Source organism: Bacillus rossius, chromosome 11 (assembly GCF_032445375.1).
Source record: "Bacillus rossius redtenbacheri isolate Brsri chromosome 11, Brsri_v3, whole genome shotgun sequence".
Classification (NCBI taxonomy): Eukaryota; Metazoa; Arthropoda; class Insecta; order Phasmatodea; family Bacillidae; genus Bacillus; species Bacillus rossius.
Window position 1 is genome coordinate 33222005 of NC_086338.1, and position 27955 is coordinate 33249959.

A 27955-nucleotide genomic window follows, 5' to 3' on the forward strand; every position below is an offset into this window, starting at 1 on the left:
TTATTGGTAAAAGTTATTATGAATCTAATTTGCTTATTTTTTCCCTCCATTTTACCTCATAAGAAGATCTAGAACACAACATATTTCTAGGAGAATTATTAGTAAACTTGTAAATTTAACTTACCAAACATGTTAGTTGGGTAGAAAATTAGTAATAACAAAAAGTTTCAGCTACAAATTTTCAAGCTACAAGTGTCTATAAGCCAAGTTTTTTTAGTAGCCTTCAAGAAAATCACTTGTAAATTTAAGAAAACTACATTAAATTTTACAAAAATGCTGCGGTGAAACAATTGTAACTGGATATTTTCACTAATATGTAAATTTTTACTTTTTATTTACAAACATTACTGTTGTTAGATTTTGATTTTAAAAAAAAACACTGTATGTGGTGTGTTTGGCTGAAAAAAATCTGTACTGTAATAAACTGATGACAGTATTCAAATAAGGCATGTTATCAGCCAGCTGTCTCAAACCAGACCTGCACCTACGTACCTATAAAACCTGTTGGCGTATTTAGGCTTCCGATTAATTCTCTTAACCTGTATGCATCAGTGTCTGTGTTGGTTAGCCCAGCTGTCACTACCCATTTGCAACGTGACGTGATGTCTTCGGACTTATCGCCACTGACTTTGTCTACCATGGGTTCAACTCCCAGCAGACTCGAGCTACTGATAGTGCCATGTTGGATCATTGCATTTCCATGTTATTATTTCCCGAATAAACTTTGGGTTTTGTTTTTGGTAGAACATTTGTTTGTCAGATAAATGCTACATGTTTGCTGTTTGTAAAGAAAGCAGGCAAATGTTCATAATCATAATTTTTGCCCAACTAATTGTGTCATGGTCACTTAAAAGATGTTTATTTTCTGGGTTTTCATAGCTAGGCAACACAAACAAAATAGCTTCTACTGTCTGATTTTTTAGAATTATCTCTACATAAAAATGTGAACTAAAAAAGAATTGACGTGCCAGATGAAGCCAAGTCTCGGGTACCCCGACTACCCAGGCACTCACGATGTGCAAAGCCGCAGAAGAAACCACGTTGTTTGATAACTGATCAAGATATCAGAGTAGCTTTCATTTACGAAAAAGAATACGCTAGGGCGAATGAGTAGTTTTGCTTCCATATTTTGTTTTTAAATTTTTTTTTTTTTTTAGAATAGTGAAAATGTCTAAAACGTGTGTTTTCAGAGTAACGTCTAGGCATGAAACACACGGCACAGATTCTTGAAAGCACTCAAGGGCCTTGGATTAAACCTTTATCTTAATTTCGGCACATGACGCAGGTTACCACTCATAGCTCATAGTTGCTCTGTGCACGACGTGAGGACTGTGCGCCAGTTCAGAGGAGTTACCGCGCTAGAAGCACCAGCGAGTGTCGCACTTATCATCCCATATCACTGACACAGACACACCCCTGACTGGGCGGACCCTTTAAGGCTCAGTCACAAAAGCCAGAGGTCTACTGCTTGAATCTACACCAATTTATTTTGAATGAGAACATGTGAGAAGTGAACTTTAAAAGGCGATTAGATGAAACCTGTTCACAAAATTCTTTTGGGGTTTGCATTTTTTTTTTTTTTTTTCAGAAAGAAATTTTTTTTCACAGTGCATGTTGTTTTGTTAAGTTTTTTTCTTTTGTTTTTCAAACAGCTGGTCTTGATTTTTTTTATAAAGTAGGTTGTAATTCTGTGAACATCCTCAAACAGTTTGGTTTGTTCCACAGACGTGAAAGACATCATCACGGCGGACGACTACAGTCTGATGTACTCTCCGTCTAGGGAGCTGTCTCTGGACGCGGAGGGCCTGGCGAGCCACAAGTGCCCGATGTGCGACAGTTCCTTCCCGCAGCTCTTCCAGATGACGGAGCACCTCTACAGCTCGCACAGCACGAGCATCAGCCTGCTCAAGTATTACCTGCTCAACAGGTAGTCGAGAGCACTGGAGCTGGCCCTGTGCAAGCTAGAGAAGAAACACAGTGAGAGGTCTTTAGTAAGGCACGTTCGGGATCACGACGGTTCCGGATCAGCAATTTCGCCAAATTATCAAGCGTAAATGTAACAATGTTGCAATGGGAAAAATACAGGTCGGGAAAGATAGCCCAAATGTATTAATTATAATTTATTTACCAACTAGTATTTATATCTTCTCCTAAATTATAAAAATCTGAATGGCTGTCCACAAACTAATCACACTTTAATAAGTCCAATGTTTTCTCCCCCCACTGGAGCTTGGCTCAACGGTGGCTCTCTCTATTTTTTCGTCTCTTACTGGGGAACCTCAGTCCCATCACACTGCTTCGCAATATTCACTCATCCGCCATGCCAACGTTCCAGTTGCTTCGATATTCACGCGTGAAGCGTGTCGCTCACTGTCCACTGTCACTCGTGAAGTATGGGGTAGGGGGTCACCCACCCTCTTCACGTCACTCTTGTATCCCTCCAAAGATTCACCAGTATTACCAGCACACACTCTCTCGCCGCAGGTTGGCCGTGCCTTGTATACTTGCCTGCGTTACCCATGGATAGTGTCGCATCAGACCCCCCCGACAACACCAGAAGCTGCGAGAACAGTGGCGTCCTAGTTACGCCACTAAACATGATGGTGCTCTGAGAACCTGCAGAGCCCTCCAGATGAACAGCAAAGGGCCCGGACTCCGTGCGAAGGCAGAAGGGGAGGTGATTGTCAGAAAGTGCCCCGCTAATGGTAGGTCCTTGTAGTTGTGAGGGGAGGGAGGGGTGCTGCCTTTGTCACACCCGCTCCAGGCAGGCAGAATCTGGGTTTTCCCTAGGAGTCCCCCAGACACAGACATGCACGCCAGTCTGGCTGGCCGCACCTCATTGCTAGCAGCTTCGTGACAATAAATTTAACTGAAATACCAGAAAATGAAAACTGTAGAGTACAACAGTATTTTAAACAAGTTGTAATAATCTGCTCTGTGGCCAGGAAAAAAGACAAGTGAGTGGGCAGCACAATGATGCGACTTGTCTGTCAGTGAACAAACACCAAAATCAATTGGAAAACAAACTTAACATGCCAGACTACAGAATGTGCCAAACCTAACAATGCCGGATTAAAGACTTGTCACTGTAGTTTTGTACACACGAGTGTTTAAAAATGCCATAAAATCATCTTGAAAAGAAATGTTGTTTTAAATTGTTTTCTAGTAGTTTTATTTTACTGGAATACTTGGGACACAAAATAAATTTTTATGTTTTATTTTGAGTAGATGCTTAGCAAGTATAGGGCATATGATTATTGTGTGGGCTAATATATACACAGGTTGTTCCCATGTTGTAAAGTCAGGGAAATTCCCCAGTGATAGTAATTAGTGTGGAAAATGTCATTTCTACCATCACTCACACTGTGAAGGCATTTTTTTCATGTGGTTTTTTTAGTGCATAATTATACACACTTTAAAATGGTGTATGCAAAGTTCAGATTGAATTATTACGAAATAAATAAAGTGGGCTAGCTATGTAGATGTTGAAGGCTGAATTTTATTAATTTTGTTCAGAAAATTGCAAAACAAAAATTACTTATAAAAAATTTGTCAGGTAAATTTTAAAGTTTGGCCAGGGAAAATTGGAGATATTTTATTAGAGATTTGTGTGGGCATCCTGTAGATCACTAGGTGGTTTGTGTTCACTGCAAAATCAAGGCTTATTTTTAATATTTAGTCATCAACCTAGGAGACCAAAATTATAATGTACTTTTGTAATACTTTTTATCAGCTGTGGTTAAAGACAGTAGTGAACTTTTAAGAAATGCTTTCATTGTAACTATGTTTTCATCGTTCTTGTTTAAGATACATTGGGGTTTCAAGTGATTAATACACATTTAGTTAGGGGTCTACACAGAATTTTATTTTGAAGAGGGGGGGGGGGGGGGGTGTGATAGAACCACTTTGCCCACTGAATTGCATTCAATTTCTTTCCTTTTGTTTTTGGGAATGATAGATTGTTTAGAATATAAGGTTAGAGGCAGGGGCGCAACAACGGGGGGGGGGGGGGGGGGGGGCAAGGGTATTTTGCCCCCCCCCCCCCCCTCTGAAACCTTGAAATGGGGGCAAAGAAAGTGCTGTGCAATCAATTTTTTAGATAATAAAACTGCTTAAATAGCACCATTTTCCACCTTGAAATACAAATTTTTCCGGGGGAGGACCCCGGACCCCGCTTCAATAGGGGGAATCGATGATTCTTTATAAAAAGGTATTTTGCCCCCCCCCCCCCCCCCTTTGGAAATTTAGTTGTTGCGCCCCTGGTTGGAGGGAATATATCTCCTTGACCCGCCTTCCCCCTCCGTGTATGGCCTGCATTTAGCATAATGTGTGTCTTGGTCTCTGTAATGTCATTTTAAGAACTTGTGAATTGGCTAGTTTTATTGGTTATCCATTTTTTTTTCATGTTAATTTATTTTTTTATTTTTATTTTTTTTACATTTCTGTGTTTAATCTTAAATGGTTGATGTGTTGATATTTTTACTTAGAATGCCTTCTTATGAAGCTTGAGATAAGTGACAATGGGGCCTTTTATCTGGTTGATGGTTGAGGGATTTAGGAATCACTAGAACCTGTGTGGAATAGATTTGATACTGCCTCTTGGGTTTGCCACTGAAATGTATTACATATAAGGAAACAGGGATTTTTCACATAGAGTGGTTATATGACTGTATATAAATCTTTAACTTGTGAAATACTTTAATAGTTTAATGCTAATGTTTGTTATTTTTAATGGGTCCATCCCTATTGTATGGTTATACATACTAAATAAATATATCTGTTTTATACAATTTTTTTTCTTTTTATTTCAGTGTTTTTATATGTATATAATTCACTCTCCTGGGGTCATTTATATACATGAACTGTACGTGCAAATCCTTCATAAACATGTATGCTGGTGCATTTACACAAACTAAACTTTTACACAACACATGCTGAATTTTCCTTAGAAATGTACATTATACCTAAAATTATAGTGCCTAAAGCATAAAAGGTATGTGCTACATCAAAAACAATCACAGATGCAAACTATTATCTGCATGTTTTAAATTTTTGTGCATGAAGCAACACAAGTGCTGACTCTTGTTTTATAAAAACAGTATGGAGTAAAACACGTTTATAAGTTGCCCCCCTCGACTGGACTTCCGTGTAATTTCATGCATTTTATTCTATGGTCCCAGAGTGCTAAATAAAGCAATATAAATTTCTCTCTCTTTACATTTCTTGTCATTTTAAAAGTGTAAAAAGGGGTGTTTTCACGTAAGGTTAAATACGGGGTTTGCCACATAGTTAAGGTGGTTGCCCTGCGCGGTGCTGTAATTCAGCTGAAATTTGCATATACATATGACTATGGTCACAAAATTCTAAATAAAAGTTCCAAAAAGTGAAAAAGGTTGATTATAAAATGTGGCGCCCGGACCAGAGCTACGAAATTCTCTCTTCGACCATTAATTTGGTATTTTTGGAGCCATTGCCCGACACGCCACCTCTCACTAATGAGGCTGCATGCATCTGCGCACCACCCGAAGGGGAAGTGGCAGGCGCGTGGCCTCACCGACCAATCACAAAAATATATGGAAAAATATTGGCCAATACTGGCGCATGGCGCCAGCAACTCCAGAGTCTTTTTCTCATAGTTCCAGAACTCTGTCTCTCTCTCTAATTATTACGCAACTGAAAATTTTTTGTAACTGCAGTGTTTTGAAAGTTGGTATATGTTTTAAAACTCAAGCCAAGCAGTATGAATTTATAATCCATTTTGTCTCAATCCCGCTGTTTGGTAGTGCATTTAAATTGTGCCTGAAAGTACGGCAGAATATAAATACAGGCATAACTGCTAATTTTTGTATTTCTATAATATATGTAGTTTTTGGATCAAATGTCTAAAATGTCAGAAAAATTTTTTCTCAAAACACAATAATAATTATCTTGATTAAATTGAAAAAAAAATTACTGTGTATATTATAAAATCTTTAAGCTAATAAAAGATTCTGCTTAATTTTTATTTTAATTTTTTCTTTAGGTGGTCACAGTATGCATACAGATTAAACATTACTTCATGAGGTTATCATGGTCAGTAGTTTATCAGGGGTCACGTCACAACACAGCGAATGAGCTCCGTTAGAACTCGCGCCATGCTGCTCTAAGCTGGGTGGTGCTGTGATTCCCTCGAAGAAGCAAACAAGCCGAGGCGATGACCGTCCTGCACCTAGTGGGCGTGGCACTGCGCCTCTTGGCACACAAGGAGTCCGTGTCGTCGGTAGCACACGCCGGCATCGAAGGCACGATAAACACAGCCACACCAGAGGGCGTGCACTTCTCCTCAAAGTATATCAAGTAAGTAGGTACCAGCCATGCTATCCACAGCTCAAATTAGTCATCGGAGTGTATACATCACTAGCTTTCGTTAATTGGTAGGTATTTTTATAACACAGCTTTTATCAAATTAATTTTGATGACTTCACTGAACAATAATTTGTTTATTTGTTCATTTGATAGGGTTTAACTACACACGGTTATGCCAAGAAGTTTGATACTTCGGGACCTTCAAGATTGTAGTAGGCTCCGAACCAGTTGGGTACCGAATCAGTGTGTTGGGATGAAGCCCATGACTGTAACATCATGAACATTATGCATTAGCGAATACAGGCATCAAAGGGAATTTGTACACCATAGTTCAGGACCTCAAAAGAAATCTTAGTGATAATCACTGTTGTATTAAACTTAGTTTTTTTGTTCATCTACACACAAAGTCCCTTCAATTACAACATTTCTTGCCAAATATAGAATTTGTGTTTTGCCAATGTCTCAACGTATTGGTTTGTAGCAATCCTCCAGAAATATTGGCACACCTTAAGTTAGATAGTATAGGAATTGCCATTGAAGAATTTGCAATACCCACTGGAAAAACTTCTGACATTTCTTAAATTTGTACTTGCTGCAAGGTTTCTGCAGACAGGTAAAAAAAAGGTGTCTTAAAAACCTGGAAAACACAGGGAAATTGTCATAATGATAGTTCCCAAACTGGATTGTTAGTTTTTAATACTAGTGTGTTTCTTCCATGTCTTAAAACCAGTCTGTACTTTAATCACAAATTTATGTGTGGTTAAAAACCCATCTCTTATCATTATTAATTAAATGTAAGTACAACTTATGAATCAACTGTGTATTGATTTAATGATGTAAAGCACAATCAAATGTCAATAGTCATTCACCTGGTCACAATCAATAATGCTTTGTTTCAAAGTTTGACAAATAAGAGTGGTTTACTACAGACTGTCATAATTGGTTGCATAGCATGGACGGAAACTGTGTGTGGGGAAAAGATTTTATGTCAATTAGACATGATAAAGGTGGTCAAACTGTGTTCAGATATTGCAAAATTGGTTAATGAGACAGGGAGTAAGTGGTTGGACTGGGAAACCAGGTAAACTCAGGGAAACTGCGTAGAGTAAGAGAGTGGACCACCTGCCAAAAGGGGGCAACTATCCAGGGCCCCAAGCCGATCCGTGTAATTTTCATTATCCTGACTTGTCTAGTTCAAAGTCCTATGAAATATTGGGTGAAACATTGTCTTTTTGCCATAGTTACTAGAATATGTAACAGTTCTTCTATTTTTATCCTGCAAATTATAAAACAATTATGTGAATCTTTCGTCACAATATCATAACTTACACAATTGTCAAGGAAACTTTTATTGTGCCATGCCTTTCCTGTTTTTTTTTTTTACGCTTAGAGCTGTGCATAGTGTTACTCAGTGATATTTGAGGAGATATCTTTACCTCAGTGACTGTACATAAGGCAACAATGTGTGTTCTCTTCTTTTTTTTGTGTGTTTGTTTGTTGGATTAAGCATTGAGAAGCCTGTGTCAGTGCCATTATTAAATTAAGAACTTTAACATAATGGTACAAAATAAAAACAAAATTACTAATTTTATAAAAAAATGAACTAAATTATTTTAAATTTTCAGGAGTGCTGCACATTATGTTGTGAACGAAACATTTACCACAGTGCTTGCTAATTTTGCTGAGGATTTACGTCAGAACAACATAACAATTATTAGAAAATATGGGCAGGTAAGCAATGTAATAATTAATAAGTTAATGTTTTTAACTACTTATAACTGCTTACAGTGGAATAAATTTTAAAAGTGCCTTGCATCATTGATTAAATAAGATTTTACTCTTTAATTCTGGAAGTGACAAAAAAAAAACAAATTTGTGACTGGCTGGTGGTGTTAGCCTTCTTTAATGGATGTAATTAATGGGTAAGCGGTTCATTTGCGTTTAACCAATTACTAGCCTGTACAAAATTTGACATGCTTGTTACCAGTAAGGCAATTTCTCTTTGTGCTCTGACATTAAACTTTGCATCCTGAAAGGGATTCTGATACACAACCTATTACTGCAATGACATCTCATTTTATGAAAACAAAGAGGAGGGTGTATTCAGCCGGCCTCTGGCTTCATTCACAGGAACACCTGCTACCCATAAACCATAAACCCATGGCTGTCCTCTGTTCCCTGCATGAAAAGGCTGAGAGAGAAGACAAGAAACCTACTGAAAGCATTTCTTCAGTGATCGTTGCATAAAGTGTTAGCAAACGTACACTCGCTGTCTGGTACAGTTAAGATTGTCTGCACAAAGCCATTCTCCAACAACAGGCCTCTCTGCTCTGGTTTCTCTGTTTTATAACAACATTAGAGTTTTTTTGTAAATTACCATAGTTGCTCGGTTTTCATTTAAGCCTGATTAATGGTTAGGAATCTATGAACTTCAGGGATGTCTTTTGCCTTGACAGTGCTTGTGTGATTAGCGTGTTTGGAACTGACGGTCGCAGACTGTCAGTTCAGCGAGCCACAGTGCTGAGGGGAAGTAGCGCGTGCGGGGAGTAGGGGAAACGCGACTTCGCGGGAATGCAGTGACAAACTGCATGACAGCTGAACAGAAAGACTGGTGTCTCAGGCTTTGAACCGAATGGTCCTTTTGAATACATAGGGGAGGGAAAATAAATTGCCTTTGTGAGTGTCTCGTGCAACATGCACGTGTTGTATGTCTGTAAATGTTTTGAAACCTCATCATTATGGACATTCACTTACTGCTCAGGTGCCAATGAAACTTGGAACGATTGTGTCATAGTCGATGCTGTGGGATGCAGCGTTGCGTATCTGTGGCTTAGAGAGCAAGCAAGGTATTAAACATTGCTGTAATTATGAGGATTGGGGATTTATGCATCTAGACTCCCTTATGCTGGCCAGTTAAACTACCAGCGAACTGTGCCCAGCCCGCAAATCAATCATCATCGTAACTGCAGTGCCAACGTAAAAAAACTTAATTACGTAGGTATATCAGTAAACTGGGCCGCAACATAGAAAATGCAGCTGCTCTAAGTCTAGTCAACTTTGTTATGCGCTACTGTTGTGTTAGCAAGTTGGACGTATGGAAGTAACATCCTTTAAGTCGAGAAAAGAGTAAATTAAATTGTGCATAGTACGACTGTTAGGAATAAATAAATATAAAAATTTTTTAGTGGCCCCATAGTATTACTCAAGCTGCATAATGTGTAAAATTCTTTTAATGTATGGGTTTCTAGTGTAGCTATATAAATACACACATGACTCCCATTTGTTTCTTTGAAGTCAATGCATGGCCCAGTGACTCAGTGTAACATGTTTCAAGAGGGTCTTAATTTTAGTCACTCAGCCAGCAATGAAACTGCTGAATAAGCCACGCCTCAACCTATTAAACTTCAGCACCAGATAATGCAGTAAATTTTCCTGTCTGCCTGTTTTTTTTTTTTTGCACAAAATGTGTTTTTTTATATCCTGAAATGTTTATTTGCTTTTTAGCTCTTCTCTAATTACTGTGCAAGGCTTATAATTTTATTTATTTTTTTTTTTTTCGAAATTCGTTGTGGTTATTTTTGGAGACCGCAGTTGAAGGGGATCAGCATAAGTGGGTTCAACTGCATGGGTGAGGAGCTAGGGGTCCCAGAATTAAAAAGCCTCTCTCTGAGGGGGCCCGCTTGAACTTGTAAAATCATAACTGTGAAATGAGAATGATACAATGTTATCTCGCTGGCTTCCCCTGAGAATCCTATAGATTTTCGCCCATGGTATACCGAAACCGGTTGTATCAGGCTACTACTACAAGCACTTGACATTCCTCATAGAACTCTGTATTTGCAATATGTACATTTCGTGAATCTATTGCTGACCCCGCCACCGATTACTTATTGCCATAGTCTCAAATTATTAAAGTACTCGTAATAAATATTAAAAACTGTGCATGGTGTTACATCACATGACTGGTGTTCCAGGATGCAGAAAGAGACATAGAAGTTGCCCTCGTCTCTTTGTCGCAGCTGGCAAACGAGATCAAGTCCAACGAGCCGTTCAAACCACTGGTTTCAAATCGAAGTGATGTTGCCTTGTGGAATTCATTTCTGAATGAACAAACCAAGAAAGATGGAACTGCTGTGAAGTGGTATTCTGGGACGTTCCTTTATACGCAGTGCTATTTGTATCGCAGAGTTAAACAAATTTTTGAATTAAGGTAATATTATTGTAATTGCAATAAAACATGTGTCTATTTTTTTTATTCGGAAACTTGTTCCAAATGTGAGAGTGGCTGATGTTGCATCTGTCACGTGGCAGAGGTTTGGATTATATTCCCTCAATTCAAGCGGTTTAAGAAATGTTTCCTACAGACTTCCATGTATAGTATCAAGTTAGTCCACTTTGTTGTATATCTGACAACTTTATGAATTTTTGCTACAATTTATTTGAATTGAGAATATGAAAACACTTGTCGTAATACGTTGTCAGTTGGAATAAGGCTGTGTTTTAAGGTGACTTTTGATCCAAAGTTGGCATGAGTGACCATTGACAATTACTAAACAAAAAAATTTTTTACAGCAAAACTTTGCAGAATTTTGACTTCTGTCAAAAAAGGAAAGAAACTAGTCTGATTCAGTCGATGGGCTCATGTACTCTCTTTGCAAATTACCTCATTGACAAGCTGAGTGAATCGAATCTCACATCAGAGGAATTAGGGAAGGAAGCCATCAGGTTAATCAAGGTGCATTATAGTTAACGTACATCTAATTAGCCTTAAGTACTATATAATGGATGTCACATAGTTTATTGAGATTGTAATTTTTAGGACTTTTAAGTTTTAAAGCTTTAAATGCATGTGCTCAGGCTTAGTATTTATCGTACTGTATTGCCTTTAGGTAAATTGATTGTATTTAAGTACTACTTAGGCAATTTATTTGTAAATGACAAAAAAAATTTTGATTACATACCTTAACATCATAAACTTTTAAGTAGGTCTGATTTACAAAGAACACCCTAGAAGGATGTAAAGTCGTCATGTTCGTCTAAGTCTATCAAACTATCACCTTGTAGAGACCTTTTCTTCTACTGATAGTTACAGTGTGTGTTAGCACATGCGCACATACCATATCCCTCACTACAAGTTTAAAGTAAGGATTGAAGATATTAAGAGTTTTTAATGATTGTGTCAATAAAGAAAGTTCTGCTAAAATTGGTAACAGTAAGTAGGTTCAATAAATTAGAAAAGTTTGTTTTAATTTATATTATGTATTATTCAATCATAACCTTTTATGATAGATACATAAATTAAATTTGCACCTAAGATTTATATTTACCTCTATTTAATATCAAATTTAATCCAGCAAGGTAGTGTTTGAATTTATGTTAAGAAAACAAAATTTTTAACTTTTCACTTCATTTTCCCGCAGCTCAGCATGTGGAGTAACCGCTTTGACATGTCGATTACTCTAGGACTGGCCACTTCTTCGAAAGATAACCCAATGGAATTGGTAGATCGTTTGGAAGAATTTATCATGGTTGATGACACAGAGGCAGTTTTGAAGGAATTAATTGAGTCCAAGAACAGAAATACTTCAATTGGTTAGTGCTTACATCATATTCTTTAGTATATGTTCAAACATATTATGTACCAACAGAATAAATATGTTTTGAAACTTAAAAATTTGCTGATAATTAATATTTATCGGTCTTCGCTAAAGATAGTTGTGTGAGAATGTTTGTAATCTAAAACAATTGAGTGAACAGTGCATTTTTAAACAGTCCTACATAATATATCTTCAGATATATAGGTCTGCAGTGTTAATTTATTGGGATAGCAGAGAAAATGGTTTAAGTTAAAAAGCTATCATTAGTAAATAATCGAATTTACTTTAAAGAGATAGTCCTAAGCAACTTAAAATCTATATTAGTCATAAAAAATAAATGCTACAATATTTTAGTTTTTTCTGTATAATGTACATTCACTTCACTCAGAAATAACATATGCAAACTTAAAAAACATAAACCTGGTTGGACCGGAGAATAAAATTGGTAATGTTCTTATAGGCTAACATAAAAGATTAACATTCAACATACTAATAAGCTTATATAAATAAATATAATAAATATATAACACAAATAAATTAATACCCTGATGTATCCATGTAAACACTCATTCAACAAAAAGTACACTTTCATTAATTATTTTTTTGAAAATCACTTCAATTCTGTTTATACTTAGCTTAATATACTATACAATATTTTTAAAAAAAAGGGGGGGGGGGGGATATTAATTTGGTTTTAATTAGGGAAAAAATATTATTTTGATTCTAATTTGTAAAATTAAGTTTATACATGAAGTTTTTGTAAACAACAGCTTCAAAGAACTCATTTACAGCATAAGAAAACTGTTTTCAGTGTATTGAGGAAAAATTCACTGTGAAAGATATTTAGAACCCTAATTATATTTTACTCTCTACTTCTAGAGAAGCAAAAGACATTACATTAGTATGTCTCCCCTTAATTTTCTTTGAAGAAATAAATTTTCAGTTATAAATCTGTGTTGTATGTAAAGTATTTGTATTTATTTTTATTTGTTTCAGACTTTGTGAATGACAATGCTGGCTATGAACTGTTTGCGGATCTCTGCCTGGCAGATTTCTTACTGACTTCTGGATTTGCCTGCACGATACGTTTCCACGTGAAAGCTTTTTCATGGTACGTCTCTGATACCACAACGGAGGACATTGTACAGACAGTGGATATCCTCTCAGAAATGGGTTCGCACTCAGCAAGTCTACCTGAACTGTCAAAAAGATGGAAGAGTTACTTGGACTCTGGTCGCTGGGAAATACACACGAGTGATTTCTGGACGTTGCCACACGCGTATTTCGTAATGCCCAAAATCGACCCCGTTCTGTACAGAAAACTGTCCCAATCATCACTTTTGATTTTCAAAGGTGATTTGAACTATCGTAAGCTTATGGCAGGTTTCCATTGGCCATCGACGGAGGGTTTCACCACAGCTTTACAAGGTTTCCAACCAACCAGTCTAGTGTCGTTGCGAACGATAAAATCAGATGTTATATGTGGCTTACAGCCTGGTCAAGTTGAGAGTGTTTCAGCTACGAATTTTGCGTGGAACGTTTGTGGAGATTACGGATTAGTGCAGTACTCTGGAAACTAGATCAGGTACGTCTCAAGTGCAGCTCCAAAAATTCTTGGGGGGGTCCATAGTTGGGTGTACTTAAATACTTAAAACTAAAAATACTTAAATTCATTTTTTAAACTTTTCTCTTGTCAAAAGTTTTATGAAACTGTTACAGTTCTGTAATTGGGACCATGAATTTGTAAACACTCCAAGGCCAAACTCAGGCTTATTTAATGTCCTGTTTTTCAACTGGATCCTTTCTTTGTAAGATAGCCCTGCCCGAGAAGTCTTTCTGGAGCCACCCTTGGTACATCTAGTCGTTATCTCACATCTGTAGGGTGGTTAAAATGGTGCATAAGAGCTGTTAATACACTGTGAGTTAAATCACATTAAATAATACTCAGTAAAATTTCTTACATTAAATGGGAAACACCAAGATTTTATACAAGAATGTCAATGATTAAATGAAGACACCTGTATTATTACAATAATGTTAGTGAATTGATTGTGATACTTAAACAAACCTACAAATTGTGTTTATTTTATGTTTATGCTACAGAATATTTATGGTTTGGATTGTAAATTTGAGCATTAAAAATACTACCTCATAAACAGCAGATAAGCTTCAATGTAAATCAATCATTGCACCTATCCCTCACTTAGCACGACTAATGCATTCCTAAAAATGTTTGTGTTATCCGCAATCGCGTATTCTGAAGCATTGGTCTCCATAAATAGCAAGGTTTACTTAATGTGTTCTAAAATGTGTAGGGAAATATTCTTTATGTAATATAAATGTGTAGAACAACAGTCAATGATAAACATGTCACACCATTTGTCATTATAAGCTTACCATGAAATACTTTGTATGACAAATATGACACCCTGTAACGGTAGATAATTATTGTCAGTCGGCTGTTTGACTTGTCTGCCCAGGCGTGACCTTCAACTCATGTCAGGTACCTTTCTGTGAACTTTCCAAACCATCCTTTACTGGCAGTGAAACCAATATTACTTTCAGGATATTACATTTTAATTTTTCAAAAATTGAAGATTTATTTGTGTATCAACGCTTGGTTCACATCAATCCTGTCAGGCCTATGATTTTATTTTTCATTGCACCATTTATTTAACAACCTTTTCCATGTAAATCATCTGTTCATTTCTGTTCTGGTATCAAATGTCAAATATATTCCTGCAAGTACAACCAACAGTATCAGTTGCCTTTAAATATTGTGAACATTAATACACATAAAGAATCAAAGTAAATAATATTAAAATACTTGAATTATGAAAAAATACACAAATTAGCATCAATGATGGCAACTAATTAAAAAATAATGTATATAGAACAATCATTATCAAACAATAACTCAGTATTAAGTTTCTTTCAAGTTAAGCACTGTAAATTGAAAACAATTGTAATTTAAAAATTCTCTACTGTGTTGACGAACTGTATCTGTCTATACCCCCACAGCGTAGACACAATAGATATAGATATAAATTATGACACAAAAGTTTCCACACCCGATATTCTGTGCTTTAAGAATAAGAAAACAGTCAGCTTACGAGTCCTAAAAATGCTGCGCGGCTCCTCAGTGAATCCCCAAGTACTTGGACGGAGATCACCATGCCACTGTACCAAAGGATCCTGTCAGCTGAGTGCCAAGGCTGACAATATTCTTCATATTTAGGCTGCCTGTTCACTCTTTTGTGACATTGTGCCACCGGCAAAAAACCAGCAACACATAAATACCCTCAGCAGAATATTCCATATACACTTGTACAATACAATTACTTAAGATACTACATATTTTCCAAAAATCATTATTTTATAATGCCGAGCTTCATTTGTACTCTGCTGGTCTTCGGTTATGCTAGTGTCCGTCTTTACGTTATTTGAAACATTAATATAAAATAAATAATTGACTGACTGCTGAAAGGTGAACACAGCACTCTGGTAAAGAATAAACATTATTACAATTGCTGATTTATAATTATGTAAGTGGGTGGCACTATTTATTTACTGCACTCCTCCCCCTTGTCGCAGTGTGGGGGCGTGCTTGTCAGACAGAACTTGCACACAGCATCAATGGCTGGAGGGAAGGGGAACTGGTGTTGGCAGGTTACACCGGCTCATGAGAGGGGCATAGGCCCTGGTCCGCGTCAACATAGTGACTTGTGCTAACGTTCACTAAAAAAAAATACATTAAAAATGTTTAAATCATCTTTAAAAATGAATTTTTTTAAGCAAATAACTGGGTATGACAAAGAAGGTTCCTTCGCCCATCTCAACATTTTATCAATTGCCTGGAGTAATTTCAGGAAATCATGGAAAACCAAAATAAGTATGGCTGAACCCAGGTCCTCCAGAATGCAAATATTTTACTATTGCCCCACCTGCTCGGTTGCTGCTTCATTTACATAGGTACATAAAATGTTATCTAAATCTTCAGAAAATAGCATTATCTAGGCTCTTGGGGCAAATAAAATTTTTTAAAAAAATCTAGGCCTTTTTTTGTTCAACAATACTCTATTTTCAGTGCAAAAAAATTGTTCATTTGATGGCATCCACAGTTAAAATATCTGTTAGAAAAATCTCCATCAGGTTAGGTTGAATACCTACAGTTTTAATAATCTGCTAATCATGCAATATTTTTTCAGTTTTTTTTTAATTTTTTTTTTATTTTTGTTATATCCTTTTATTAAGATATGGTTAATGGTTCACCTGTTTAAGGCTTGACTAGGATAGGGTAGGCTGAATGCAGAAGCATATGCAGAACTTCGTTTCAGGGAAACTACTTTCAAATTCTTTTCATTTGATGGATGTGACCCCATGCAATAAAACCATTATGAATTAGGTCAGATACTGAAATAGAGACAATATAGGAAACTGGGGAGAAATACTTGAGACAAGTGATGCCCGCGAACTTGGCATTGTGGAGTGTATCTACGTTTTAAAAGTGTGTAAAACTAGTTCACTTTAGTGGCATTTAGCAGTGTGGAGTGTAAAATAGCTTCAAAGCAATGCAGTAAATTGCATCGTGCTTCACCAACACTGATTTGTGAGTTTTTCCATTATTACAGTTCATTTGTAATTATCTAAGCACTATTGATAACTGCTGAAAAAAAAATCACTGTCTTTAACTCAAAATGAAAGAACATATTCATGATCTGGTATACATCTTAGGTTGGCATCATTTGCTACATAAAAAAAAATAGTTTTATTTCAACACCTATAAAAAGGAGATTGGTAGCTTAGCTTCTTAAATTTAATAGCTTCACCTTGCTCACTGCATGCATGCAGGTCATTAGACTCGTGAAAATGTTCATTTAAGCATGACCCAATTGCAGTTCAGGTAAGCTAAATTTCATAAATGTTAAACATTAGTAACATTCTCTAATTCACCCATTTATGGCTCACTGTCAGTAAGCAGTGGTTGCCTGCAATTCACCTGAGTAGGCTAGGTTGGCAATATGTATTTTTTGTTTCTTACATTTTTTCATGGGTTATATTAGATTACCAAGCAAAATTTACTAAATTTTAAAACACCACCTTCATTTGAACCATTGCACGGGAAGTCACTATTAAATGGATTGTTGCAATTTACCTAGTAATTTTAATAAAGTTCAATGGGTTCCATCAAACAAAATTTCCCTGAACCGATATTTTTTAATTGCTTGAACATGACGTTACTAGGTATATGTATTCAGTTAATTGACAAGTAACTAGAGCTGTAGCAAACCGTATGTATTCGTTACTGAGTAACGGGTGCGGCATCTAGTAACGAGTAACGAAACGTTACACACGAATGCATTTCGTTACTCGCATCTTTCGTATGTTTCACGCATGCGCGCGCGTATTCGTTACAAAGAACGATGTTTGTTTATTAATAAAAGTATGATTTGGAAATTCGTCGTCCAAGTTTTTTACTGTTTATTAAAGGTATTGTGTGTGTAGACAAAGTTTTAGATTCGAACAGAAACAACGTAAGAAAGTATTTTTTACAAATTATAAATATGTATGTTTTTGTTTTTTATAATCGCGTATTTTCACGTTTTATGTTCTTATCTTAAAAGATATATTATAATAAAGCCGCTCTAATGAGAGTTAATTGTTTCTTGGTTAACAAAAGCTGTTAATTATCAAATATTTTTAATTGTTTATATTCTATTTATTTTTATTTACGCGACGTCATACTGTACGCGTACGAAATACGACTCGATTCGATGCTGTTACATAACATAGCATGTGCCATGTCATGCGGTATCAGAAGTAACGAGTAACGATACGAAAGTAACGAGTAACGATACGAAAGTAACGAGTACTAATTGTTATAGTAACGAATACATACGGGTACACATTTTTTCGTTACTTTTACACCTCTACAAGTAACAGGGCGCCAATAATAAAAGGGGAGGATGTTTATCTGTGTACGAGATCGACTTGCTCGTTGCCAACGTAAACCTGACAGTAATAATTGAGCCTTGAAACATAACGCACGTGACACGTGACGAGCACCAAATTTGCTCGTGAACGCTTTTCTTATATTTGTGTCGTGCTGAGACCATGTGTCCTTGATCGGTGCTGAGTGAACATCAATAAACATGGACCCGGCGTGCACTAGTGAAGAAATTGAAGATTTAATCAACACTTCTACACCTATCCGTGTTCCTTTTTCAGCAAAATACAAACAGTAAGTACATTTTCATAGTTACATTTTATATTTGCTTAGTAAAGTTTTCCGCTGATGGGCGTTTGTTTCGGTTAGTTTCTTGTAACCTTAAAGCATGTAGCCGGTGCAGTACTTCTACTCAAATGCACAAAAAAGGTTTGCTAAAGCACGGTTTCGAAGTAGTGACTTTGTGAATTAATTATAATGGAGTATCTTCATTAAATAGTAAATTATATTGAAGACTACTTAACACTTTTGTTCTGTGATGGTCATCAAATAAAAAACTAGAAAAATATAGGAATTCTTGGCATAACCTATAAGCAGATAAATACTTGTCGGATTCAAAATCAATAGGATTAAAATGCCCTTAATATCTCCTCGAGATGAGACAAAAAATGTGTTTTTCTTTGACGAATTTGTTAAAAGAGATGTACAATGTTGGGGCCATGATGTTGGCATTACTCTTCCTGCGCGCGTTGTCTATCTCACTTTTAGTCTATGGTATTTTGTCAACCGGATGTTTCGTAAACATCAAGAGAATAGCGCGCGAAGCTTAATTTCGTTTAGTATATTCCAACTAATTTCATTTTTTTAAATCGACTTTTGACCGTAATTTCTGTATGAAATTTGACTTAAAAACAGCTTATTTAAAAATCTCCTAACTGACCATGTGTGCAAGTAAAAAAAAATGTGACTTCAACTTTAAATGGATTATTTGCCAATATAACTTCAAAAATATGTAATGGCTGATGCAGTTTGTGCATTTTTGATTTTATAAAATATCATAGCACTTTGTATAACAGAGTTTCAATGCAGTGTTTGATATTTATAACTAGTGTGTCTAAATATATTGTGTAGAATTACTACATTATTATTATTATTTTAACAATAATGCATATCTTATGGATTACCATTTTGACATGGGCCTTCTTTGTTGGGGTCCAGCCCATTGCTCATCTTCCCCTGTGACATCAACTTTGCAGTGTACTAGTGTTAATTTAGCTAAGAGCTACTTAGTAAACAGAATAAGTGTAATATGTTTTGTGCTGTATTTAGTAATTATTATTAACAATCAGTCTTTCATATTTTATTTTATTTAGCGGAAGACCTGCCTAAGTGCCTATACTATTATTGTTTCCATAAACGGCATAACTAATAATTATTTCCTTAGGGAGTTTTATTGTTTGTTTGGAGAACGCTCATGTAATTGTGCAAGGAACGAAAGTAAATCAGTACCAGTCAACAGTCACATAATCACTATTTGCACCTGTGTGGTTAAGGTGTGTGTGAAGCCTTAATATCACCCTTGGCAAGTAGGTAGTTAGTGCAACAAGGAGCAACAACACAAACATCCTCGTCCAATGGTGGTACATAATTCACTGACCTGTGCGTGAGACCAGGAATGGAACACTAGGCCACACACTGGAGATTCATCAAGGCTCTGCTAAATTATCCTCAAAACCTGAGATAAGGCTGTTCACATTGCTCCCAGCTGTTGGCATGTGAAGTAACATAAACAATTCACCTCAACCGCAGGCTTGTGTTAAGTCTCCCATGGAAGATGCTCAGTGAATGGGCAGATACATGTAAGGGCCCAGACAAAGCGATGTAAGTACTGTCTCGCAAGGCAGAGTGGTACAGACCCATTGTGTGTTGAAAAAGCATTGACTTGTTTTGTCAAAATTAAATGTGTTTCGATAAGTGTTTGCAATTCAATATATTTATGTTATATTGCTAGATTGATTGATGATACGAGGGAAATTGTTTGGTTGGAGAGGGAAAACAAGAAAATTTCAGGGTAATTGTCTAGAGTAGGAGTGAGGAGAAGGAAGCAGTTAATACATTATTATTATTATTATTATTTAAAACCTTGGCATTTAGTTTATTCTTGCCTGTCCTTTACACACTGAAATTATGAAACAATGTGCACACTTTAAATCCTTGACAAGGTTCTGTTAGGTCCCACCTTTACTTAAGCTAGATATTTTAAGGTAATATGCAATAAGGTCAAGTTATACAATAAAATTTTGTTTATAATTTGGTTGAAATTAAAAGTGTTCTTAAATTTTCAGGAGTTTTGCATATGCTACTCTAAAGGAACGTATTCCAGCGATTCTAAATAATTTTGCTGAGGGTTTGTGTAAGGACAAGAATGATCTCGTAAAAAAGTTTGGGCAGGTAAGCAAAAATTGTTTGGATTTATCATTTTTATACAACTATATTTATTAATTTTAATTTTTTTTTTCTATGGGCTTAAGCTCACATGCAGAAACTGTACCACTAGTTTCATGGGACAAGACAGGGGGTAGATGATTGAATACTTTTATTTCAGTTATATAGTAAAGTAAGGATTTCTAGCAGTGATGAAACCAGGAAGCTTAAATAAACAATACATATTGAATGAACAGTGGATACATAACAAATACCCAGTATCTGGCATTAAACTGTGTATACATAACAGATAAAGGAAAGATATTAAACAGTGGATACGTACACACTATATAAGCAACATATTATTGTAATAATTCATGATACACAATAGTTGACGCCGACCGCCAATGCTCCTCTGTCGCATAGACCGCTATGCCTCATCAACGTCTCGTAAAAACGTGTGCATCGAACGCGCTCGTGCGCGCAGCAAAGTGCAGTGCGTGCGACGAGGCGAACACCATGCAACGAGTGCTGCGCCGGCGGAAGGATCCGGCCGGGTGTGGCATGTCCCTCCGCCGCACTACAACAAATTATTTTAATTATGTTTTCCACAGGTTTTATTAAACATTATTTTCCATTAATTAATAATTAAGTTTTTGCAAAATCATGTTTCACTGTGCGATTTGTCCCGAACATGGCCGGTTCAGTTTCCCGCGAAATTCACACGTTTCCGCGGGAGGGCTGGCGGGGGAGGGGGGTCATGCGCGGCGACACCGTCAGTGTCCTTCGAGAGCTCACCCAGGCCGGCAGCCTGCGCGCAACGCGGAACCTTCAACCTTTGCATTCACCGACATGTAGTTTTCAATAGTGTAATTTCTTTTCAACCTTTTTGTACTGTTCCGCGGTCGGCCTAACTTTACCATGAGGTACTTAACTTAATTTAATCAGTGCTCCGAGATGAGTGTTCTACGTCATACGTAAGTACTGTGGGGAGATTATGTGGTTTTACGTCGGCGCTTCACGTCCAACCTAGCCTATCGGCTACTTAGTTTTGGCCCGCACGGGGCAGCCAGCAGGCGACACGTGCCATCAAACTTAATAACGACTCAGTCCCTGGGACACACCTAGACACCACGTAGAGTCGCCGGAGACACGGGCCTACGTGTTGCTAGCCCAGTTTATCAAGTGTAATGTATTAGTGGAATAGTTGTTCGCCTAAGTGTTATCGATCATGTCAGGGCTTATGTATCACCGTCGTACGGCATTGCGCCATCAAACTTAATAACGACTCAGTCCCTGGGACACACCTAGACACCACGTAGAGTCGCCGGAGACACGGGCCTACGTGCTGCTAGCCCAGTTTATTTAGAGTTAGGTAATAGTGTAGTGTATTATGCGTCAAGATATCGTGTGCCATGTCAGAGTGTATTTTTTGTAACTATCGCATCACGTGTACGAGTTAGCCCCTCACGCACATATAAATCGTGAGCCGCCACTGAGGAAGTGAGCTGCGCGTGTGACTAGTCGCGTCGGGAAAACCGTTACGGCCAGAGCGGGCAGCACCATGTATTGGGCTGTGCTGTATTAAATTCACCAACTATCTTCAGAAGCTTTGTGTTATTATTCAGGCATCCCGAGCGGCCATAACAGCTCGGGGGGCCCTACTGCGTTGACCCCTACCTCTAGCCACAAGGCCGAACCCTCCCTGAGAACACGAACCGAACAAAAATTACGTTTAAATAATCAGAGGTAGCGGGGACGGCGTCATAGTCTACTTTAACCTAGGAATGTTGGATGGTTAAGGAACAGAGTACCGTGTAGTCATATAAATGTTATTACACCATTAGTGTTTTTGGCTCTTAATTTTTTTATGTAAATGTCGTTACAATCTACTTCTCAGATGCATTTCCCAGAGATGAGTTTTTAATATAATTTTTAAATACACCTAGATTTGTGATGGATTGCAAGCACTGTAGAATTTTGTTAGATTTTTGATGACAATATACATACGTAAGTTATATTATATTAGACCAAAATTTTTGTGTTTCACTGCTGCTAGGTCCAAGCTGTTGTTTTTCTGTCGGTTGTAGGTATGTACCATCGACCTAGTTACTGTGTAGTCATTTGACTTTTCACTATATATTTCGTTTGATTTTTTACTAGCACAAAGAACTTTTTTCAAAAGACATAGTAAGGTGAATGAAGCATGTGAGTAAAAGCATATAAATCAGTTGGTGTCAATTTAGGTACCTACCTAGAGAATATATTTCTACCGCTCTATTTTGTAGAATTTGCAGCCTTTTTAACCTGTTACTGTTGCACTGTGTCCATATCACATTTAGATAAGTTAAATTACTTGTGAAAACACACACACACACAACAAAACTGGTGGTGGCTATGCTATAATTTTTTCAATTTTTCTGGTGAAGGGCCTCCATATAAGTAAATATGTAGTCCAGGGCTCTGAAAAGTATAGAACCATCACTACTGCTGGTTCACAAGTGTATAAATAAAAACTGCTGAAGTTATTAAAATACAAATATACACATTCATTTGCTTGCACCCAAGTTTCTGATACACATATCTTCAGTGCCTAAACACTGCAGAAGTAACATGTATACAGTCAATTTTATCTTTATTGGACCTAGCATTTAGATAGAGCACTTTTAGATATTTTTTTTTTTTTAGAGGATGTCTCGCCATAAGAATTAATTAATTCTCTTATTTTGTTAACTGGTGGTGCACACAGGTTTCTTTTTTTCTTTTGCATTCATTGGTCATGTGTGGCTGGTTTTCTTTTTGGTGCAAGATCCTCTGACTGGATCTTGAATATTTTCGTGGTCTCATTTAAATGCACAAATTTTGTAAGAAATTTTGGCGTTAACAGTAGGTCTTAAAAATAATGTAATTGATGTTATATTCCTAACTATCTGGCAAGGCAAACACAACTTGCCTGGTCCTAGATCTCCGCCATTACACTGACCCTGGCGCCCTTCTGCACATTATCAAATATCGTAATAGGACAATACTTGACACAATAACAAAACATAATACTACTCAAGTCAACAGCTCAACAAATCAAATTTGAAGAAAGCCAATAATTGATAGCTATTTATGACATACTGTTACCAGCCAGCAGAAAATAAACTGAGTATCCAGTAAGTCTGATAAGTTTATATATAGCCTACTGGTAGGTGTAAAATAGGACTCTTAATTTACCTACTAAGGTTTTTATTACAATGTAGTCTTCAATTCTTCACTCAAATAGTCCATACTTTTAATATGTTCTTTGTGAAGGAAGGTGTTGAATTGTCAATTTTATATTTCTTTAATTTACCTGTAATTATGTATATTTTACAAAACATCATTTAGTCAGCAGTTAATATTACTGTATTTTTAATGAATGCATTTTTTTTGTAACTGTTAAGATATATATGAGGAATTATATGTACTTGATCTAACCACAAGCGATTAACTCTGACACTGTGCATTTCAAGACTACTAATGTTTTCTATAGTGTGGATGATTTTCCAGGAAGCAGAAAGAGACTTGCAGGCGGTATTAAAGTCATTGTCAACTCTAGGAAATGAAATCAACCTCAACAAGCCGTTGATACCATTAACAACATCCCGTAGTGATGTTCCCTTGTGGAATAAACTCTTGGAAGACCAAGCGAAGAAAGAAGGAGGTGATTTGAAGTGGTACTCCACAGTATTCCTTTACTGGGAATGCTACTTGTATCGCAGACTGAAGCAAATCTTCGAGTTAAGGTAATTTCCATAGATCATTTAAAAACAACGTAAATGTACAACACACATGTATGCATGGTCACAATTAAAAAGTGTGTGTGAAAGTTTGAAACCTATCCTGTTGGTGTGGTGTTTTCAAGTAACTTATTTACTGTAACTTTGTCTACTACAGAAAGGGGTACATGTAATATTGATTGGGTGACTATTTTGTATTTGTTGGAAATGTAATAGCTTAAGTGGCTCTAAAATTTAATGATGGCATTAATGAAATAATTTTTTTCTGTCTTGAGTTTATACTAAAAATTTAACTGGTAATTCTTTAGACTTCTGTAGTTTTACACTGCAATTGGTTTATTTTTCAGTGAAAACTTGCAGAACTTTGACTATTTCCAAAAAGTGAAAGAATCAAGCCTGATTAATACATTGGATTCATGTGCTCTCTTCGCAAGTTACCTCATCAAGAAGCTGAATAAAGCTGATCTTTTGCCAGAAGAAGTCAAGAAAGAGGCCATCAGGTTGATGAAGGTATATAATTGTTTAATGTAATCCTGTTGTACCACCAAATTCATCTAGAGATTTCTTCGATATTTGGTACATGTGCTTGCTCAGTGTGTAGTGAAGCGCACAATCAGAGGTCATGCAGATCAGTTCCCAGTAAGACCTCGTGTTATGCTCAGATGCTGAATCACTCAGTGCTCATATCAGTCATGCTACAGAGGTCAACATCTTAGTGATCACCACAGCCGCAGGTTGAACGCTGTACTGTATACAAATGATTGGCTTGTGTGGAGGTGGATGATTTTGAAAGAAAATGTCACTAAAGTATATCTGTATTAAATTAATATTTAATTCTCAATCACTGTCTAGGTGTTATTCAAATTATTGTCCCAGTACTTTTCTCTCTCTCTCTTTTTTTTTTTTTTTTTCATATGATCGCAACTCTGAATATTTCATTCATTCAATTTTCTTTTCAGAAAAAATTCTATCATAAACTATCTTTTCATACTCGAATTGCTACAATCTCATATTTTATTCAATCTAAAATGAAAGAACTATTGTTGAATTTTGTTTTTTAAAAATATATAATTTAAAAAAAAGTTATACATTTCGTAATTTAAAAAAATTAATACAAAAAATTTTAATGTTCAAAATTAGTTGGTTTTTCATCCAACACAAATGTATATATGTTCATCACTGCAAAAGATTTCGGCCACCTTTGAATTGTTACATTAACTTTCATTTCACGCAGACTTTCTTGCTTAATAAAGTTTAATATAATTACTGTTCAGTGAATATTTTCCAAGAAATTTAAGAAGCGGTAAATGCCTTTCTATAGTTGTATTGCATGACTTGACTCCTCTGTATATAACGACCACACAGAGTTCCATGTTGATGTTCCGATAGTGCTGACGCTGCTGACTCGAGCTGCCGAACACCACATCCTGTGCGAGACTGAAACAAGGGCACATGCAGGGAGGCGGTACATCACCCCCTCTCCCTCTTCTTTTTCCCTCTTCAAAATCCTAAAAATAACCTAACATTCCCACCATAAAAAAAGAATTTGAATGCAAACAGTGGGCAAAGTGGTTCTAACTCCTTCCTTCCCCCCCCCCCCCCCACCCTTACTGTCAAGAAATTAAATTCTGCGTATGCTCCTGGGCTAATGAAACCAACACCTACTGGGGCTGTGGAAGTTGTACAGTGTCATTGGCACGCCATTTAATTACTGTGATCTATTAAGTACACTTTTAGGTCAGCAGGTTAGGATTGCTTTAAATATGCACCAGAGGGGCCGAGTTGAGTTTCAAAGATTTTTTTCAATGCATGAGTTTACCCTGATAGTAGTACGAAATTACAAGTTTATTGTTAATATACAAGTTATGCAATATGTATACGCAGTTCACATTTACAGTTATGACCATAGAAATGGTTGTTCTTTAAATTTGTTTTAATTGTGGGATTTAAAAAAAAAACTGTACATAAAATAATGGGGAGGGGGCAGAACTAAATAATTTGCTCCCGGACTCTAAGTTTCTCTGAACGGTCTTGACAGTGCCTATGTTAAGGAACCATTTCACCCTGTGTTTGGAGTGGTTTTGGTAAATTCAAATCCAGATCCTTTAAAATAGGACCAGTGTCTCTGCTGAGCCACTTGTCTCTGTACATATCACGAATCTGAGCGGAGCCATTCCAGGTATTGAGTGTGATTCACTGCACTGTGTAAACTGAGTTCTGCCATATTACAAGGGAGGGCTCTTGACAACATGATGAATGCTGTGAATCATCATACCGAAAATTTCTGCCAACTGACCTAAAGACTGATAAAAGTCATTTCATGTTTCACTTCATCCATATTAACATCCTGTTTCTGTTTTCAAGTTTAAGTTAGCCTCGCTGAATACTTTGTTTTCTTGCAGCTGAACTTGTGGGGCAATCGCTTTGACATGTCCATTTCTCTCGGCGTTGCTTCTTCGTCCTCCGACAACCCAATGGAATTAGTAGATAGCTTGGAAGAGTTTATTTTGGTTGATGATACAGAAAAGATTTGGAACAAACTGGCAGAAATCAGGAATGCTAACAAAACTATTGGTAAGTTATGAAATCAAATTATTTTATGTATTGTGCTTGTACATACGTACGTATACACTTTATTCATCTCTATAGTATTATTTAAATATAGCAAATTGCTTTGGTAGTTATTTCTGACATAGATAGCATCTATTTGGATATAATATTTTTGTTATTAAAAATTATTATGATTAATGACTTCTCAGATACTAATGTAGATGGATTTATAGGATCTGTTCATATATGAATGGTATAGACTATTTTTAAAATATGTGCTGTAATAATTTTAAATACTGTAGGTGTGGTTTTACTGGGTGACTAACACAAATATTGATACACACAAAAAAAATATCAATACTTAATTTTGAGTTAACTGAATTCAAGATATTATTATAAAATATTTTAATCTAGTGTTTGAATAATTTTTTTTTTTCCTGAATTTCCCTTGCATTTAGATATGGATATAAAATTTAAAAATAAATAACTTTTTATTTTAACATTTAACAAATTTAAGTAACATAAATTATATGTTTCAGACTTTGTGAACGACAATTCTGGCTACGAGATATTTGCAGATCTCTGCCTGGCAGATTTCTTACTGACTTTTGGATTTGCCTCCAAGATACGTTTCAATTTGAAATCTATTCCCTGGTATGTATCCGATGCATTGGAAGATGATGTGAAGTGGACCGTGGATATTCTCTCGGAAATGGGCTCACATTCAGCAAGTCTGCCTGAACTGTCGAAAAGATGGAAAAGTTACTTGGACTCTGATCGCTTGGAGCTAACCAAGAGTGATTTCTGGACGTTGCCGTACGAATACTGCATGATGCAAAAAATTGACCCGAAACTGCACGAAAAACTTTCAGCATCGTCTCTATTGTTCTTCAAGGGTGACTTGAACTACCGCAAGCTTTTGGCAGACTTGAATTGGCCATCCACGGAAAGTTTCAGCACAGCTTTGCAAGGTTTCCAGCCGACCTGTCTGGTTGCGGTGCGGACAATCAAAGCAGAGGTCGTATGTGGCCTAAAGCCTGGGGTGGCTGAGGCTCTGTCTGCGAAAAATCCTAAATGGAATACCACGGGAGATTATGGATTAGTGCAGTACTCTGGGAAATCATAGCATCACAGCTTTGGAGATGTGATCGTTATTTAGTGTAAATTGTGTATTGTAAATGAAACACTTTTATGTAAAACAAAAAATAGTTTTGAAGGAAAGTCCATGAAATATTTCTACAGGTAAATCAATTGCTATACAAGAATGTGTTACATTGTTAAAGTGTTTTGATAGTGGTGTTATTAGTAAAGTTTCTGAGCTAGAAAAC

General features: G+C 36.5%; 3 protein-coding genes across 4 annotated transcripts in view; all 3 read left to right on the plus strand.

Annotated features, from left to right (window-relative positions):
• The window catches only part of LOC134536789 (protein tramtrack, beta isoform-like), an 84918-nt gene extending 81217 nt beyond the window's left edge, over positions 1-3701 (plus strand). Inside the window, exon 6 of the mRNA XM_063376718.1 lies at positions 1726-3701. Within this exon, the coding sequence (XP_063232788.1) occupies positions 1726-1931 (206 nt within the window). The 3' untranslated portion in view covers positions 1932-3701. The remainder of the gene's footprint in view (positions 1-1725) is intronic.
• A 2352-nt stretch (positions 3702-6053) lies between these two features.
• LOC134536788 (damage-control phosphatase ARMT1-like) lies at positions 6054-14103 on the plus strand. 2 transcript variants are annotated; one of them, XM_063376708.1, is made up of 6 exons: positions 6054-6336; positions 7971-8076; positions 10320-10555; positions 10918-11080; positions 11766-11937; positions 12939-14103. In XM_063376708.1, exons 1-6 carry the CDS (start codon positions 6194-6196, stop codon positions 13520-13522), a joined length of 1404 nt encoding a protein of 467 aa, XP_063232778.1. In that variant the 5' UTR covers positions 6054-6193; the 3' UTR covers positions 13523-14103. The 2 variants fall into 2 exon arrangements, with proteins under 2 accessions (XP_063232778.1, XP_063232779.1); XM_063376709.1 differs by lacking the exons at positions 10918-11080; positions 12939-14103.
• A 3121-nt stretch (positions 14104-17224) lies between these two features.
• LOC134536779 (damage-control phosphatase ARMT1-like) lies at positions 17225-27954 on the plus strand. Its single transcript, XM_063376694.1, has 6 exons — positions 17225-18183; positions 20235-20340; positions 23848-24083; positions 24425-24587; positions 26480-26651; positions 27167-27954. Exons 1-6 carry the CDS (start codon positions 18095-18097, stop codon positions 27751-27753), a joined length of 1353 nt encoding a protein of 450 aa, XP_063232764.1. The 5' UTR covers positions 17225-18094; the 3' UTR covers positions 27754-27954.
• The last annotated feature ends 1 nt before the right edge of the window (position 27955 follows it).

Bases quoted from the DNA above. Each gene is read 5' to 3' on its own strand.
- LOC134536788 (XM_063376708.1), top strand. From the start codon at position 6,194: ATGACCGTCCTGCACCTAGTGGGCGTGGCACTGCGCCTCTTGGCACAC. The intron at 6,337-7,970 runs GTAAGTAGGTAC...TTAAATTTTCAG, and splicing joins TTCTCCTCAAAGTATATCAA to GAGTGCTGCACATTATGTTG. The intron at 10,556-10,917 runs GTAATATTATTG...AATTTTTTACAG, and splicing joins AAACAAATTTTTGAATTAAG to CAAAACTTTGCAGAATTTTG.
- LOC134536779 (XM_063376694.1), top strand. From the start codon at position 18,095: ATGGACCCGGCGTGCACTAGTGAAGAAATTGAAGATTTAATCAACACT. The intron at 24,084-24,424 runs GTAATTTCCATA...TTTATTTTTCAG, and splicing joins AAGCAAATCTTCGAGTTAAG to TGAAAACTTGCAGAACTTTG. The intron at 26,652-27,166 runs GTAAGTTATGAA...TATATGTTTCAG, and splicing joins GAATGCTAACAAAACTATTG to ACTTTGTGAACGACAATTCT.